The following is a 17,368-nucleotide window of genomic DNA, read 5'->3' on the forward strand; positions in this document are numbered from 1 at the left end:
TCTACCCCTGCCCTAAGTAACCATCCATCTACTTTCTCTCACTACAGGTAAGTTTTGCCTGATTCAGAATTTTTTTCCTTTTTTTCTTGTAGAGATGGGGTCTTGCTATGTTACTGCCCAGGCTGGAGTGTAGTGGCTATTTATAAGCATAAACATAGCACACTACAGCTTCAAACTCTTGGGTTCAAGCAATCCTCCTGCCTCAGTCTCCCAAGTAACTGGGTCTACAGGCATGCAACACCACGTTTGGTTTGCTCCATACTTTCACATAAATGGAATCATATATAAGTCCTTTTACATCTGACTTTCACCTAACATGTTTTGAACAATACATGTTGCTGAATGTAACAGTTCTATTTTATTCATGCATTCTTTATGAAACAAAAAATGGCGGCTCACGCCCGTAATCCCAGCACTTTGCCAGGCCATGAGGTCGGGAGTTCCAGACCAGCCTGACCAACACAGAGAAACCCCATCTCTACTAAAAATACAACATCAGCTGGGTATGGTGGTGCAAGCCTATAACTCAGGAGGAGAATCACTTTAACCCAGGAGATGGAGGCTGCAGGGAGCTGAGATGACACCATTGCACTCCAGCCTGGACAATAAGAGCTAAACTCCCGTCTCTCAAAAAAAAAAAAAAAAAAAAATTACTAATTTGAGTGCCCTGACACTTTACTATAATGAAGAACCAATACAAGTCTACCATACTCTCCATCTAACACGCTCTGTCCTAAGTCAAACTCTCCAATGTGCTTATTTCCAGAACACTACACTTTCTAGTCTTTTTTTTTTTTTTTAAATAAACAGGGCCCAGCATGGGTGACAGAATGAGACTTCACCTCAAAAAAAAAAAAAAAGGAAACGAAGTCCCACTCTGTTGCTCAGGCTGGAGTACAGCAGCACAACTCATGGCTCACTGAAACCTCAATGTCCCAGGCTTAAGTAATCCTCCCACTTCAGTCTCCTGAATGGCTGGGACTACAGGCACACCACCATGCCCAGCTAGTTTTTAAATTTTTTTTGTAGATGGAAAATTTGTTCCCCAGGCTGATCTTGTCCTGGGCTCAAGTCCACCTTGGCCTACCAAAGTTCTGGGATTATAGAAACGAGCCACCACACCCAGCCTTTCTAGTATTTTTTTTTTGAAATGGAGTTTTGCTCTTGGGAATTTGCCCAAGCTGGAGTGCAATGGTGCGAACTTGGCTCACTGCAACCTTCCCCTCCGGAGTTCAAGCAATTCTCCTGCCTGAATATCCCAAGTAGCTAGGATTATAAGGCACATGCCCCCACACATGGCAAATTTTTTTGCATTTTCAGTAAAAACGAGGTCTTACCACCTTAGCCAAGCTGATCTCGAACTACTGACCTCAGGTGATCTGCCCACCTTGGCCTCCCAAAGTGCTGGGATTATAGGCATGAGCCACTGTGCCAGGCCCTTTCTAGCCTTAAGAGTTAAACTCGCTGCAAAAATTACTGGTCCAATCTGATCAAGCTTCAAAAGCATTTCTGCTTTTTCTTCTTTTCCCTCTAAACTCTGAAAACTCTCTTTGACACAAAGGGCAATCACACAAAATAATGTATGCATACATATTTTTTTGTTAGTGGTTTTTTAAATTAATTTTTATTTATTTATATTTTTTCTTGACATGGAGCCTCACTCTGTCACCAGGCTGGAGTGCAGTGATACAATCTCGGCTCATCATAACCTCTGCCTCCCAAGTTTAAGTGATTCTCCTGCCTCAGCCTCCCAAATAGCTGGGCCTATAGGTGCATGCCACCACGCCCAGCTAATTTTTGTATTTTTAGTAGAGATGAGGTTTTACCATGTTGGCCTGGATGATCTTGATCTCATGATCCGCCTGCCTCAGCCTCACAAAGTGCTGGGATAATAGGTGTGAGCCACTGCGCTCAGACCTTTTTTTTTTTTTTTTTTTTTTAAGAGACAGGGTCTCACTGTCTCTCAGGCTAAACTGCAATGGTGTAGCGGGACAATCGTACCTTACTGCAGCCTCAAACTCCTGGGCTCAAACAATCCTCCTGTGTCAGCTTCCCAGGTAGGTGGGACTACAGATGTGCACCAGCATACCTGGCTATTTTTTTTTGAGACGGAGTCTTGCTCTGTTGCCCATTCTGAAGTGCAGTGGCACAATCTCAGCTCACTGCAACCTCTGCCTCCCAAGTTCAAGTGATTCTCCTGCCTCAGCTCCCTGAGTAGCTGGGATTATACGTGTACGCCACCACCCAGTGAATTTTTATATTTTTAGTAGAGACAGGGTTTCACCAAGTTGGTCAGGCTGGTCTCGAATTCCTGACCTCACAACATGCCCATCTTGGCCTCCCAAAGTGCTGAGATTATAGGTATGAGCCACAGCGCCCAGCCTCATACTTGGCTATTTTTAAAATTTTTTATATAGACAGTGTCTTGCTGTGTTGCCCAAGCTGGTCTTGAACTCCTGGACTCAAGCAATATTTCCACCTCAGCTTCACAAAATATACGTAGAATTACTATTATAAGATCTACTAGTATCAAAAAAAAAAGATCTACTAGTATCTTCAGTTAAAACTAGGCAATATAGCAGAGAAGTTAAAAATAACAGCAGGGACAACAAAGACTACGTTTTCAAATATATATATATGTGGGCTGGGCATGTTGGCTCACGCCTATAATCCCAGCACTTTGGGAGGTCGAGGCAGGCACATCATGAGCTCAGGAGTTCAAGATCAGCCTGACCAAGATTATGAAACCCTGTCTCTACTAAAAATATGAAAATTAGCCAGGCGTGGTGGCAGGCACCTGTAATTCCAGCTACTCAGGAGGCTGAGGCAGGAGAATCACGTGAACCCAGGAGGCAGAGGCTGCAGTGATCTGAGATCGTGCCAGTACACTCTAGAGTCTGGGCGACAGAGCAAGACTCAGTCTCATATATATACATATATATATATACACATATATATATGTATGTTTGTGTGTGATATACATATATGTGTATATATGTATGTGTGTGTTTGTATATATATATGTATGTATATATGCATAAATACATATACATACATATATACAGCCTCTGGGCCAGGCAGTGTTTCTTGCCTATAATCCCAGCACTTTGGGAGGCCAAGATAGGAGAATCACTAGAGGACAAGAGTTAGAGACCAGTCTGTCCTAAAAAAAGTTAGCTGGGCATAGTGGTGCACACCTGCAGTCCCAGCTATTCGGGAGACTGAAGTAGAAGGATTGCTTGAGGTGGGGAGGCTGCAGTGAGCTGAGATCGCACCACTGCACTCAAGCCTGGCAAGAGAGCAAGACTCAACAAAACAAATATAGTGAAGTATAGTGAAATCCCCCCATCTCTACTAAAAATTAAAAAATTAGTTAGGCATGGTGGCAACACACCCTGAAGTCCCAGCTACTCAAGAAGCTGAGACTGGGTGATGACTTGAGCCCAGAAATTCAAGGCTGCAATGAGCTATGATAACAGTACACTCCAGTCTGGGTGACAGAATAACATGTCTCCAAAAAAAAAAAAGTGGCTTTTAGAGCCACGTTTTCAGGGTTCATATCTGAGCTCTTCCACAGAGACAGTTTGGGTATTTAACCTCTCTGTGCCTCAATATAATAGTCCCTACATTACAGAGTTTCCCTGGGTTTAAATTAATTAGAACAAAACCTGACAAGTGAGAGCTTGTTAGGTGTTAATTGTGGGGTTTTTTTTTCTTCTTTTCAGCCTTCTCTTCTCATTTTCCAAAAATGTTAATTGTCATTATAAAAGCTGACAATTGGGCCAGGAGCTGTGGCTCACACCTGTAAGCCCAGCACTTTGGGAGGCCAAGGCGGGTGGATCACAAGGTCAGGAGTTCAAGACCAGCCTGGCCAACATGTGAAACCCGTCTTTTAAACTAAAAAAAAAAAAAAAAATTGGCCAAGCACAATGGCTCACACCTATAATAATCCTAGCACTTTGGGAAGCTAAGGTGGGCAGATCACGAGGTCAAGAGTTTGAGACCAGCCTGACCAACATGGTGAAACCTCGTCTCTATTAAAAATAAAAAAATTAGCTGGGCACGGTAGCACACACCTATAGTCTCAGCTACTCAGCAGGCTGAGGCAAGAGAATCACCTGAACCTGGGAAGCAGAGGTTGCAATGAGCTGAGATCATGCCAATGCACTCCAGCCTGGGCAACAGAGCAAGACTCCATCACAAAAAACAAAAAAGATTATTTAAAAAAATACAAAAAATTAAGGAGGCATAGGCAGGAGAATTGTTTGAACCCAGAAGGTGGAGTTGCAGTGAGCCAAGATCGCACCACTGCACTCCAGCCTGAGCAACAGAACTAGACTCCATCTCAAAAAAAGAAAAGATTGCTTTTGACTTTACAGACTCACAGACAAAAAAAAAAAAGAAAAGAAAAAAATACAAAAAATTAGCTGGGTGTGGTGGCACCAACCTGCAGTCCAAGGCACTCAGGAGGCTGAAGCAGAAGGACTGCTTGAGGGGGAGGTTGCAGTGAGCCGAAATCGCACCACTGCACTCCAGCATGAGCAACAGAGCTAGACTCTGTCTCAAAAAAAAGGAAAGAAAAAACACAAAAAGTTAGCTGGGCATAGTGGTGCATGCCTGCAGTCCCAGCTATTCGGAAGACTGAAGTAGAAGGATTGCTTGAGGGGGAGGCTGCAGTGAGCTGAGAATGCACCACTGCACTCAAGCCTGGCAACAGAGCGAGACTCAACAAAACGAAACAAAACAAAAAAAGAGCCAGGAGCGGTGGCTCACACCTATAATCCCAGCACTTTGGGAGGCCGAGGCAGGTGAATCACGAGGTCAAGAGATCAAGACCATTTTGGTCAACAAGGTGAAACCCCGTCTCTACTAAAAATACAAAAATTAGCTGGGCATGGTGGTGTGCGCCTGTAGTCCCAGCTACTTGGTAGGCTGAGGCAGGAGAATTGCTTGAACCCAGAAGTCGGAGGCTGCAGTGAGCCAAGATCGTGCCATTGCACTCCAGTCTGGGTAACAACAGTGAAATTCCGTCTCCAAAAAAAGAAAAAAAATTAGCCAGGCATGGTGGTGGGCACCTGTAATCCAAGCTACTCAGGAGGCTGAGGCAGGAGACTCACTTGAGCCTGGGAGATGGAGGTTGCAGTGAGCCGAGATCGTGCCATTGCACTCCAGTCTGGGTAACAACAGCGAAATCCCGTCTCAAAAAAAAAAAAACAAAAATTAGCTGGGCATGGTGGTGGGCACCTGTAATCCAAGCTACTCAGGAGGCTGAGGCAGGAGACTCACCTGAGCCTGGGAGACGGAGGCTGCAGTGAGCCGAGATAGCACCACTGCACTCCAGTCTGCATGACAGAGGGAGATTCTGCCTCAAAAAAACACAAAACTCAGTACTGTCACATATTCCCCATGTATTAAGAGCAGTGAGGGCTGGGCACAATGGCTCACACCTGTAATCCTAGCACTTTAGGAGGCCGAAGTGGGTGGATCACCTGAGGTTGGGAGTTCAAGACCAGCCTGGCCATCACGGTGAAACCCCATCTTTAAAAAATATTTTAAAAAGAGCAGTTAGGAACAGTGCATTTATCCCCATTTAAACTTTCACAATATTATAGTTTTTTCCCCATAAAAAGAGATCACCGCACAAAGAAAAAGATTTCTTTTAGACAGATTCTCGCTCTGTTGCCCAGGCTGGAGTGCAGTGGTGCGATCTCAGCTCGCTGCAACCTCCGTCTCCCAGGTTCAAGTGATTCTCCTGCCTCAGCCTCCTAAATAGCTGGGATTACAGGCACCCATCACCACTCCCGGCTAATTTTTTTGTATTTTTAGTAGAGATGGGGTTTCACCATGTTAGCCAGGATGGTCTTGAACTCCTGACCTCGTGATCCACTCACCTTGGGCTCCCACAGTTCTGGGATTACAGCCGTGAGCCACCACGCCCAGCATAACAAAAATATTTTTTATAAACTATGATATTGACCCGGCGCAATGGCTCACACCTGTAATCCCAGCACTTTGGGAGGCCGAGGCAGGCAGATCACCTTAGGTCAGGAGTTTGAGGCAGGCTAAGCAATACGGAGAAACCCAGTCTCTACTAAAAATACAAAATTAGCTGGGCATACATAGTGCTGAATGCCTGCAATCCCAGCAACTCAGGAGGCTGAGGCAGGGGAATCGCTTGAACCCAGGAGGTGGAGGTTGCAGTGAGCTGAGATGGCGCCATTGCACTCCAGCCTGGACAACAAGAGCAAAACTCTATTTCAAAAAAAAAAAAAAAAAAAGACAGTCATAGGCCAGGCATAGTGGCTCATGCCTGTAATCTCAGCACTCTGGGAGGCCGAGGCAGGTGGACTGCTTGAGTCCAGGAGTTTAAGACTAGCCCGGGCAACATGGCAAAACCCTATCTCTACTAAAAATACAAAAAATTAGCCAGGAAGGGTGACATGTGCCTGTAGTCCCTGCTACTCAGGAAGCTGAGATGGGAGAATCACTTGAGCCCAGGAAGTTGAGGTTGCAGTAAATCAAGATCACGACACTACACTCCAGGCTGGGCAACAGAGGAAAATTCTGTCTCAAAAAAAGACATAGTCTCTGCCTTAAAGATGCTTACACTTTAGTAAAGAGACATGTAAAAAGAAAACAATAGTAATACAATGTGCTATAATGGGGGAAAATTAAAATACATACATATTAATGATAGTATTAAAGTGGTGGCCAGCATGGTGGTTCGAACCTGTAATCCCAGTACTTTGGGGGGCCAACATGGAAGGAACGTTTGAGGCGAGGAGTATGAGAATAGTGTAAGCAACATGGTGAGACCCTATCTCTACCAAAAAAAATTAAAAACTAAAAATTTAGCAGTGAGCTATAATCATACCACTGCACTCTATCCTGCATGACAGAGTAAGACAGTCTCTTTTAAAAAAAAAAAAAAAAAAAATTTTTTTTTTTTTAATGGTGGGGAGCCTAAACCTATCAGTGAAGGTTTTACAAACATGATTCTTTTTTTCTTTTTTAAAAAAAAAAGATGGGGTTTCAGGCTGGGTGCGGTGGCTCACGCCTGTAATCCCAGCAGTTTGGGAGGCTGAGGTGGGTGGATCACAAGGTCAAGAGGTCGAGACCATCCTGGTCAACATGGTGAAACCCCGTCTCTACTAAAAATACAAAAAATTAGCTGGGCATGGTGGCACGTGCCTGTAATCCCAGCTACTCAGGAGGCTGAGGCAGGAGAATTGCCTGAAACCAGGAGGCGGAGGTTGCGGTGAGCTGAGATCGCGCCATTGTACTCCAGCCTGGGTAACAAGAGCGAAACTCCGTCTCAAAAAAAAAAAAAAATGTTACTCCTTACAGAAAGAGACTAATACTATTAGGCAGAAAAAAGAGGCCATCCTCCTTTTTCTCATCCTATGGGGCCATTTATATGAGACCATTCATGATGAGCTGGGATTACAGGTGTGAGCCGCCACACTTAGCACCCCTTGATTTCTTTAATACTCTTATCATTCATATGTATGTATTTTAATTTTCTGCCATTATACCACACTGTACTATAACTGTTTTTATTTACGTGTTTTCTCACTAAATTGTAAGCTTCTTGAACGTAAAAACTGTCTTTTTTTTTTTTTTTTTTTTTGAGGCAAAGTCTCTCGCTCTGTCGCCCAGGCTGGAGTGCAGTGATACAGTCTCAGCTCAATGCAACCTCCACCCAGGCCTCAGCTCATTGTAACCGCTACCTCCAGGTTCAAGCGATTCTCCTGCCTCAGCTTCCCGAGTAGCTGGGACTACAGGCGTGTGCCACCACGCCCAGCTAATTTTTTGTATTTTTAGTAGAGTCGGGGTTTCACCGTGTTAGCCAGGATGGTCTCGATCTCCTGACCTTTTGATCTGCCCACCCCAGCATTGCAAAGTGCTGGATTACAGGCGTTAAGCCACCTTGCCCGACCAAGATCATGTCTTTTTACTGATGTTTCCTCAAATAATGATATACCCACTGCTTGATACATAAAAACTATGTGTATACAATTTTATTGAAAAAAATCTGTTAAGGTACAGAGAATGAAAAGTAAAGGCTAGGGAGAGGTGCTCGTGGGTTTTCTAAGATCACTAGAACGTGAGAACCCTCAACATCCCATCCTCAATATCATAGCCGTGAAAACTTTTTGTTTATGCACTGACTACTTACTTTTATACAGAAAGAACTACAATATTATGAAAGTGAGCCACATCATAAATGACCTCATAGGCCACACTAAAAACTTTACATTTTACTCTGTAGGAAAAAGAAAGCCAGAAAAGTATTATGAATGCAAGTAGGAAATATAAAAATCATATTTGTGTATGAGAATGAAGAATCTTTCAGCAAGGGGGAGGATGTATTAAAAGAGGGTAAATGGAAGACAAAGTTTTAAGGCACACTGCTTAATGGGCCAGTCAAGACATGATCAATACCTAATGAAGGCCAGGCACAGTGGCTCACACCTGTAATTCCAGCACTTTGGGAGACCGAGGTAAGTGTATCACCTGAGGTGAGGAGTTCATTCAAGACCAACCTGGCCAACATACCACAACCCTGTCTCTACTAAAAAAAATTTTAAAATTAGCCAGGCATGGTGGCTCACACCTATAATCCCAGCTACTCAGGAGGCTGAGGCAGGAGAATCACTTGAACCCGGGAGGTGAGAGTTGCAGTGAACTGAGATCACACCACTGCACTGCAGCCTGGGGGAGAGAACAAGACTCCATCTCAAAAAATAAATAAAATAAGAGGCCAGGTGCAGTGGCTCGTGCCTGTAATCCCAGCACTTTGGGAGGCCCAAGCAGGTGGATCACTTGAAATCAAGAGTTCAAGACTAGCCTGGCCAAAACGGCAAAACCCCATCTTTACTAAAAATACAAAAATTAGCCAGGCATGGTGGCAGGCACTTATAATTCTAGCTACTCAGGAGACTGAGGCAGGGAGAACTGCTTGAACCTGGGAGGTGGAGGTTGTGGTGAACCAAGATTGTGCCACTACACTCCAGCCTGGGCAACAGAGCGAGACTCCATTCCCCCAAAAAAATTTCAAAAGCTTTTCAGTTTAAAACCATTTAGTTTAAAACCAAAATAGGGAATGAAAAAGTGTCAAGTTATGAATAAATGGGGAGAGACACAGAAATGAGGATAAGCTCTGTTTTGGACGTGATCTGTTTCAGGTGTCTGTGGAAGGGCCAACTAGGCTGGCACAGTGGTTTCACCTGTAATCCCAGCACTTTGGGAGGCTGAGGCAGAAGGACTGCTTGAGCTCAGATGTTCAAGACCAGCCTGGGTAACGCAGGGAGACTCTTCCTCTACAAACAACTTAAAAATTAGCCAGATGTGGTGGTGCACACCAGTGGTCTCAACTAGTAGGGAGGCTGAGGTAGGAAGACAGCTTGAGCCCAGGAGATCCAGGCTACAGTGAGCTGAGATCACACCACTACAGCCTGGTGACAGTGTGAGACCCTGTTTCCAAAAAAAAGAAAAATGCCAGAAGAGCCAGGAAAAGATATATTCACCAAGCGGTTGAGAAATGAGTCAAATTTTTATTTATTTATTTAATTTAAATAGGCCAGGCATGGTGGCTCACACCTGTAATCCCGGCACTTTGGGAGCCTGAGGCAAGTGGATCACCTGAGCTCAAGAGTTCAAGACCAGTATGGCCAACATGGTGAGACCCCGTCTCTATTAAAAAAATACAAAAGTTAGAACCAGGCACAGTGGCTCAAGCCTGTAATCCCAGCACTTTGGGAGGCCGAGACGGGTGGATCACGAGGTCAAGAGATCGAGACCATCCTGGTCAACATGGTGAAACCCCGTCTCTACTAAAAATACAAAAAATTAGCTGGGCATAGTGGCGCATGCCTGTAATCCCAGCTATTCAGGAGGCTGAGGCAGGAGAATCGCCTGAACCCAGGAGGTGGAGGTTGCGGTGAGTCGAGATCATGCCATTGCACTCCAGCCTGGGTAACAAGAGCGAAACTCCGTCTTAAAAAAAAAACAAAAAACAAAAATTAGCTGGGCGTGGTGGCAGGTACAAGTAATCCCAGCTACTCAGGAGGCTGAGGCAGAAGAATTGCTTTAACCCAGGAGGCGGAGGTTGCAGTGAACTGAGATCACGCCATTGTACTCCAGCCTAGGCAACAAGAGCGAAACTCCATCTCAAAAAAAAAAATTTTTTTTTTAATAAGAAAATTAAAGAGCTTCAGGAAGTAGGGAGATAAACACTAAATCTGAGGAAAGAAAAGAACTTATTTAGAATTTACAGTCAAGGTAAAAATGTTCCTATGCTATTCTCCACACCAATTTTTTGCTTGTTTTTAACCTAGTTTGTGTTTGTGTGTGTATGAAGAAATCTAGTGTATGAGTTGTGTCTGAGGTTTTTTATTAAACTAGGTTTTAAAGAAATTATTCATACCTGGTAAGGATAGGTACCATGTCCTGCCCACTGCCATGTTCCTTTTCCCACTGCTCCAGCAGGGTAGTGAGCTCAGCTTTGGAGTCCACATGTACCACTACTGTAGTCATGGCTTTGCCTAAAGAAGCAAAAAAAAAAAAAAAAAAAAAAAAGAAAAAAGAAAAACAATAAATGAAAACAAGCAAATAAAAGTGAAGAAGGGGTAGAAAAGGGATAAGAAAGCAAGAAAAATAATTAAAAAGGGAAATTTAACACCTTGGACCCTTCAGAATTATTTGTGGTGCAGTGGAAAACCTGGGATACTCATCAAGCCTAGACATCCATCCAGTCATGATGAACAAGTACTTTCACCTTTCTCTGCCTCAGCTTCAACTGAGGCAAGAAGCTGGATCAAAATGGTGACTCTTAAGCTTTCTAGGAGCCCCGTTGAAAATCAGACAAAAGTTGTATCTTTCGGTCATCAAAATGAATTTACCGCCAGGCACGGTGGCTCATGCCTATAATCCCAGCACTTTGGGAGGCTGGGGCAGGCTGATCACTTTCGGTCAGGAGTTTGAGACCAGCCTGGCCAACATGGTGAAACCATCTCTACTAAAAATACAAAATTTAGCTGGGCATGGTGACAGGTGCCTGTAATCCCAGCTACTTGGGAGGCTGAGGCAGGAGAATTGCTTGAACCTGGGAGGCGGAGACTGCTTTGAGCCGAGATCTCGCCACTGCATTCCAGCCTGGGTGATAGAGCGATACTCTGTCTCAAAAAAAAGAAAAAAAAATAGATTTACCTAATGCCTACCTGTAATACATACAATAATCCCAGGCCTAGATCTCTGAGGTCTAAAACTTTGTGCTTTTTTTTTTTCCTAGACCACGACCACCAGAAAATGCTTACTTTTTTTAATACAAAATGTGGCCAGAACTACTCCCAAAAATACTTTGCTCTTGTTAGTCCTTTGAGGTAAGTTCTACGAAAAAGAAACGGCATGCTCCTGTTAATTCCTTTTTTTTTTTGAGGTGGAGTGTTACTCTATCACCCAGGCTGGAGTACAGCGGCACGATCTCAGCTCACAGAAACCTCCGCCTCCCGGGTTCAAGCAATTCTACTACCTCAGCCTCCCAAGTAGCTGGGATTATAGGCACCCACCACCACACCTGGCTAATTTTTACATTTTTAGTACAGACGAGGTTTCACCATGTTGGCCAGGCTGGTCTCAAATTCCTTTTTTTTTTTTTTTTTGGACACTGGGTTTCACTGTTGTTGCCCAGGCTGGAGTGCAATGGCCAGATCTCAGCTCACTGCTATCTCCACCTCCCATGTTCAAGCAATTCTCCTGCCTCAGCCTCCCAAGTAGCTGGGATTGCAGGCATGCACCACTACGCCCAGCTAATTTTTGTATTTTTAGTAGAGATGGGGTTTCTCCATGTTGGTAAGGCTGGTCTCGAACGCATGACCTCAGGTGATCTGCCCACTTCAGTTTCCCAAAGTGCTGGGATTAAACTCGTGAGCCACAGCGCCCAACCCTGTTAATTATTAAGAGAAGGCCAAGAAAAAATATGGACACTATTGCCCGCATGAAAGTTGAGAAGAAACACTATAACCTCATCTATCCTTCAAGTTTCCTAACCTCTCTCCACAGCTGACTTCCTGACAGGAAGGGGCCAGAAGAGAGGCAGAGAAGGTTGGCTGCGTTGAGAGGTCAAACCAGGGATGCAGTAGGGCAGGGAGCTGAGGTGAGCTTTGGAGGACCATGTAAGACACCCACATAAGAGAGGCTTATAAGGAGATCCAAAAGGGATAAAGGAGATGCAAATGTTTTTGACAGTTTATAGCATCAACTTCCTTATAAAAGTAGCCTTAAAATCAAAATGTCATATTCTGCCACGCAAAATGTGTATCTTCTCAGAAACAGCAACCATTCCATAAAAAGAGTTTCATACCATAAACGAACTACTAGCTGATCTAAAATGAACTCTTCTAAAGATATCTACCATAAAACCGGCCAGGGACGGTGGCTCACGCCTGTAATCCCACCACTTTGGGAGGCCAAGGCAGATGGATCACAAGGCCAGAAGTTAGAGATTGGCCTGGCCAACATGGTGAAACCCCATCTCTACTAAAAATATAAAAATCAGCCAGGTGTGGTGGCACGTGCCTGTAATCCCAGCTACTCAGGAGGCTGAGGCATGAGAATTGCTTGAACTGAAGAGGCAGAGGTTGCAATGAGCCAAGATTGCGCCACTGCAGTCCAGCCTGGACAACAGAGTGAGACTGTCTCAAAAAACAAAACAAAAAAACCACACTGTACTGGAGTCCTAGCCAGAGTAAGTAGACAAGAAAAAGAAATATAAAGTATCCAAGTTGAAAAGGAAGAAGTAAAATTTATTCCCAGATGACATAATCCTACATATAGAAAAGCCTAAATAATCCACATAAAAATTATTAGAACAAATGAATTCAGCAAAGTTGCAGGGTAGAAGAGCAGCACACAAAAATCAGTTGTACTGCTATACACTAGCAATAAACATATGAAAGTAAATGAAGAGAACAATTTACAATAGCACTAGAAATAAATTTAACTTAAAAGGCACAAGGCCGGGAAGGGTGGTTCACGCCTGTAATCCCAGAACTTTGGAAGGCCAAAGTGGGTAAAGATTGCTTTAGCTCAGGAATTCAAGTCCAGCTGGGGCAACATGGCAAAATTTAGTCTTAAAAAAAATGCAAAAATTAGCCAGGCGTGGTGGTGTGCACCTGTACTCCCAGCTACTCAGGAGGCTGAGGTGGGAGAATTACCTGAACCCAGAAAGTTGAGGCTGCAGTGAGCCGAGATCACACCACTGCACTCTAGCCTGGAAGAGTTAGTGGAACCCTGTCTCAACAACAAGAAAGGCACAAATATAAGACTTGTAGACTGAAAACTACAAAACATTGCTGGAGTCAATTAAAGATTACCGAAATTTTAAATAACCTAAGTAAACAAAAAGATATTCTGTGTTCACGGATTAGAAGGCTTAGTATCAAGATGGTAATAGGTAATACTCTCCAACATGGTCTACAAATTCAATACAATCGCTATAAAAATCTCAATGATTGGTTTAGCACCAAGGGTGAAAAAAAAAAAAAAAATAAATATCCCAATGACTGACGGGGCTCGGCAGCTCACCCTGTAATCCCAGCACTTTGGGAGGCTGAGGTGGGCAGATCACCTGAGTTTCGGAGCTCAAGACCAGCCTGGCCAATATGGTGAAACCCCGTCTCTACTAAAAATATAAAACATTAGCAGCCAACCAAGGTGGCGGACGCCTGTAATCCCAGCTACCTGGGAGACTGAGGTGGGCCAATCGCCTGAATCCGAGAGGTGGAGGTTGCAGTAAGCAGAGATCATGCCCCTGCACTCCAGCCTGGGAGCGACAGAGACAGACTCTGTTTCAAAAAAAAAAAAAAAAAAGGAGGGGGGTGCTGGGTGCAGTGGCTCATACCTGTAATACCAAAACTTTGGGAGGCCAAGGCAGGTCAATCACCTGAGGTCAAGAGTTTGAGACCAGCCTGGCCAACATGGTGAAACCCCTTAGCAATTGAAAATACAATGCCAGATATAGGTGATGGGGAGGAAGGCAGCAAATCACACCGCCACGTGTGTACCTATGCAACAATCTTGCATGTTCTTCACATGTACCCCAAAACCTAAAATGCAATTTAAAAAATAAAATAAAATACAAAAAAGTTAGCTGGGCATGGTGGCAAGCACCTGTAGTCCCAGCTCATCAGGAGACTGAGGCACAAGAATCGCCTGAACCCAAGGAGGTGAAGTTGCAGTGGGCCAAGATCATTGTACTTGCACTCCAAGCCTGGGTTACAGAGTGAGACTCTGTCTCAAAAAAAAAAAAAAGTCTCAATGACATATTTTGCAGAAAGGGACATGTTAATTCTAAAATTTGTATGTAATTGCAAGGGACCCTGAATAGCCACAACAATACTGGGGGGAAAAAAAAACAAAGTTGAAAAAAATCACACTTGGGATTTCAAAACCTGCTATAAAACTACAGTAACTGGAACAGCGTAACACTGACATAAGGGTCAACATATAGACAAATACAACAGAACTGATAATCCAGCAATCAGCACTCACATTTATGATCAATTTTCAACAAACATATACACTAGCCATGAACAAGACCAGAATGGTACCAAGACCATTCAATAGGAAAAAAAGTATTCTCAATAAGTAGTGCTGCCTGGGCTCAGTGGCTCATACCTGTAATCCCAGCACTTTAGGAGGCCAAGAAAGACAGATCACTTGAGGTGAGGAGTTCAAGACCAGACTGGAAAACGTGGTGAAACCCTATCTCTACTAAAATACAAAAATTAGCCGTGTGTGGTGGTGTGTGCCTATAATCCCAGCTACTTGGGAGGCTGAGGCAGGAGAACTGCTTGAATCCAAGAGGCAGAGGTTACAGTGAGCTGAGACAGCACTACTGTCCTCCAGCCTGATCAACAGAGCAAGACTCTGTCTCAAAACAACAAAACAAAATGAAACAAAAAAAGTAGTGCCGAGGCCAGACTCGGTGGCTCACACCTGTAATCCCAGCACTTTGGGAGGCTGAGGCAGGCAGATCACAAGGTCAGGAGATCAAGACCATCCTAGCCAACATGGTGAAATCCCATCTCTACTAAAATATAAAAACTTAGGTGGGTATGGAGGTACACACCTGCAGTTTCTCTACTCAGGAGGCTGAGGCAGGGGAATCACTTAAACCTGGGAGGCAGAGGGTGCAGTAAGCCAAGATCACACCACCGCACTCCAGTCTGGCAACAGAGCAAGACTCCATCTCAAAAAAAAAAAAGCAAAAACAGTAGTGTTGAGAAAACTGGATATTATCATGCAAAAGAATGAAGTTGGAACCTTGCCTCACAGTATATGCAAAAATTGGCAGAGTACCGCAGCTCATGCCTGTAATCCCAACACTTAAGGCAGATGAGCTGAGGTCAGGAGTTCAAGACAAACCTGGCCAACAAGGTGAAACCCCATCTCTATTAAAAATACAAAAAATAGCAGGGCATGGTGGTAGGCACCTGTAATCCCAGCTACTCAGAGGGAGCAGAGGTTGCAGTGAGACGAGATTATGCCACTGCACACCAGCCTGGGCAAAAGAGACTACAACTCAAAAAAAAAAAAAAAAAAAAAAAGCCAAGAAACACAGGAATGATACTCAACATCAGTCACCAAAGAACTGCAAATCAAAACCACAATGAGGGTTGGGTGTGGTAGCTAACCCTGTTATCCCACCACTTTGGGAGGCTGAGGCAGCGGGATTATGAAGTCAGGAGTTCGAGACCAGCCTGGCCAACATGGAGAAACGCTGTCTCTACTAAAAATACAAAAATTAGCCAGGTGCGGTGGTGCACACCTGTAGTCCCAGCTACTCGGGAGGCTGAGGCAGGAGAATTGCTTGAACCCAGGAGGCAGAGGTTGCAGGGAGCTGAAACCGCGCGCAGCTCGCACTCCAGCCTGGGTGACAAGAGCAAAACTCTGTCTCAAAAAAAAAAAAAAAAAAAGAATAGGCCAGGCACAGTGGCTCACGCCTGTAATCCCAGCACTTTGGGAGGCCGAGGTGGGCAGATCACAAGTTTCAGGAGTTTGAGACCAGCCTAGCCAACATGGTCAAACCCCATCTCTACTAAAAATACAAAAAATTAGCCAGGCATGGTGACAGGCACCTGTAATCCCAGCTACTCAAAAGGCTGAGGCAGGAGAATTGCTTGAACCCGGGAGGCAGAGGTTTCAGTGAGCCAAGATGTCACCATTACTACTGAGGGAGGCTGAAGCAAAAGAACTGCTTGAGCCCAGAAGGTAGAGGCTGAAGTGAGCCATGATTGTACCACTGTACTCCAGCCTGAGCAAAAGTGTGAGACTCTGTCACAAGGAAAAAAAAAAAGTCATCTTTATCTTGTTATGCCCAAGACAGTGAGGGTGCATTACTCAAGTTCTTAAGTGAGTTCAAGTGCTATGAAGAAACGATGGTTTGTCCAATGACACAATAGTTACCAATTAGTGAATATCTAGTATTTGACAGACATTGAGCTAAATAATTTACTATACTTATATTATTCTGAATTTTCACAGCCATCCTGCCCCCTGCCTTTTTTTTTTTTAGATGGAATCTCCCTCTGTTGCCAGGCTGGAGTGCAGTGGCATGATCTCAGCTCACTACAATGTCTGCCTCCCAGGTTCAAGCAATTCTCCTGCCTCAGCCTCCCAAGGAGCTGGAACAAACTACAGGCACACGCCACCATACCCACCTTTTTGTATTTTTAGTAGAGACAGGGTTTCACCATATTGGCCAGATGGTCTTGATCTCTTGACCTGCCCAGCTTTTTGTATTTTTAGTAGAGACAGGGTTTCACCACATTGGCCAGGATGGATTTGATCTCTTGACCTTGTGATCCACCCGCCTCAGCCTGTCAAAGTGCTGGGATTACAGGCATGAGCCACCGTGCCTGGCCTATTTTGCCCTTTTTTACACATGAGGAAACAAGCTCAGAGAGGTCCCCAAGACCAAGCAGTTGGTACTAGGTAGAAAAGGTTTCAAGGATTCAAATCTCAACTCTGCTGACATACCTGTGAAGTCTTGGTTATTTAACTTCTCCAAATCTCAATTTCCTTTTCTGTAAGATGGAAACAGTTCTTTTGCAGGGTTAAATGACAATATTGTCCCCATAATGAAATAATATAAAGCCTCAAGAAATACATATGTAAAATTTCCTTATCCTAACAAGGGTCTGCTAGAGTATTTAGGAGTAACACGCCTGCAACTCATTTTCCAATGATTCCACAAAATAAATAAATAGATAACACACACAAAAATAGAGAAAATACGCCATAATATTAACAACTGTTGGCCGGGCACAATGGCTCATGCCTGTAATCCCAGCACTTTGTTAGA

At 44.1% G+C, this 17,368-nt stretch overlaps 1 protein-coding gene across 21 annotated transcripts in view; it reads right to left on the reverse strand.

Annotated features, from left to right (window-relative positions):
- The window catches only part of DCAF1 (DDB1 and CUL4 associated factor 1), a 100,106-nt gene that overhangs the window by 72,223 nt on the left and 10,515 nt on the right, over positions 1–17,368 (reverse strand). For all 21 annotated transcript variants that reach the window (XR_013527332.1, XR_013527331.1, XR_013527335.1 and 18 more), the window contains exon 2: positions 10,430–10,547. Coding sequence is in view for 14 of the 21 variants with exons in the window: in XM_054246204.2 (XP_054102179.1) it covers positions 10,430–10,539 (110 nt within the window). In the remaining 7 variants the exon portion in view is untranslated. The remainder of the gene's footprint in view (positions 1–10,429; positions 10,548–17,368) is intronic.

Source organism: Callithrix jacchus, chromosome 15 (genome assembly GCF_049354715.1).
Source record: "Callithrix jacchus isolate 240 chromosome 15, calJac240_pri, whole genome shotgun sequence".
In the NCBI taxonomy this organism is placed as follows: domain Eukaryota; kingdom Metazoa; phylum Chordata; class Mammalia; order Primates; family Cebidae; genus Callithrix; species Callithrix jacchus.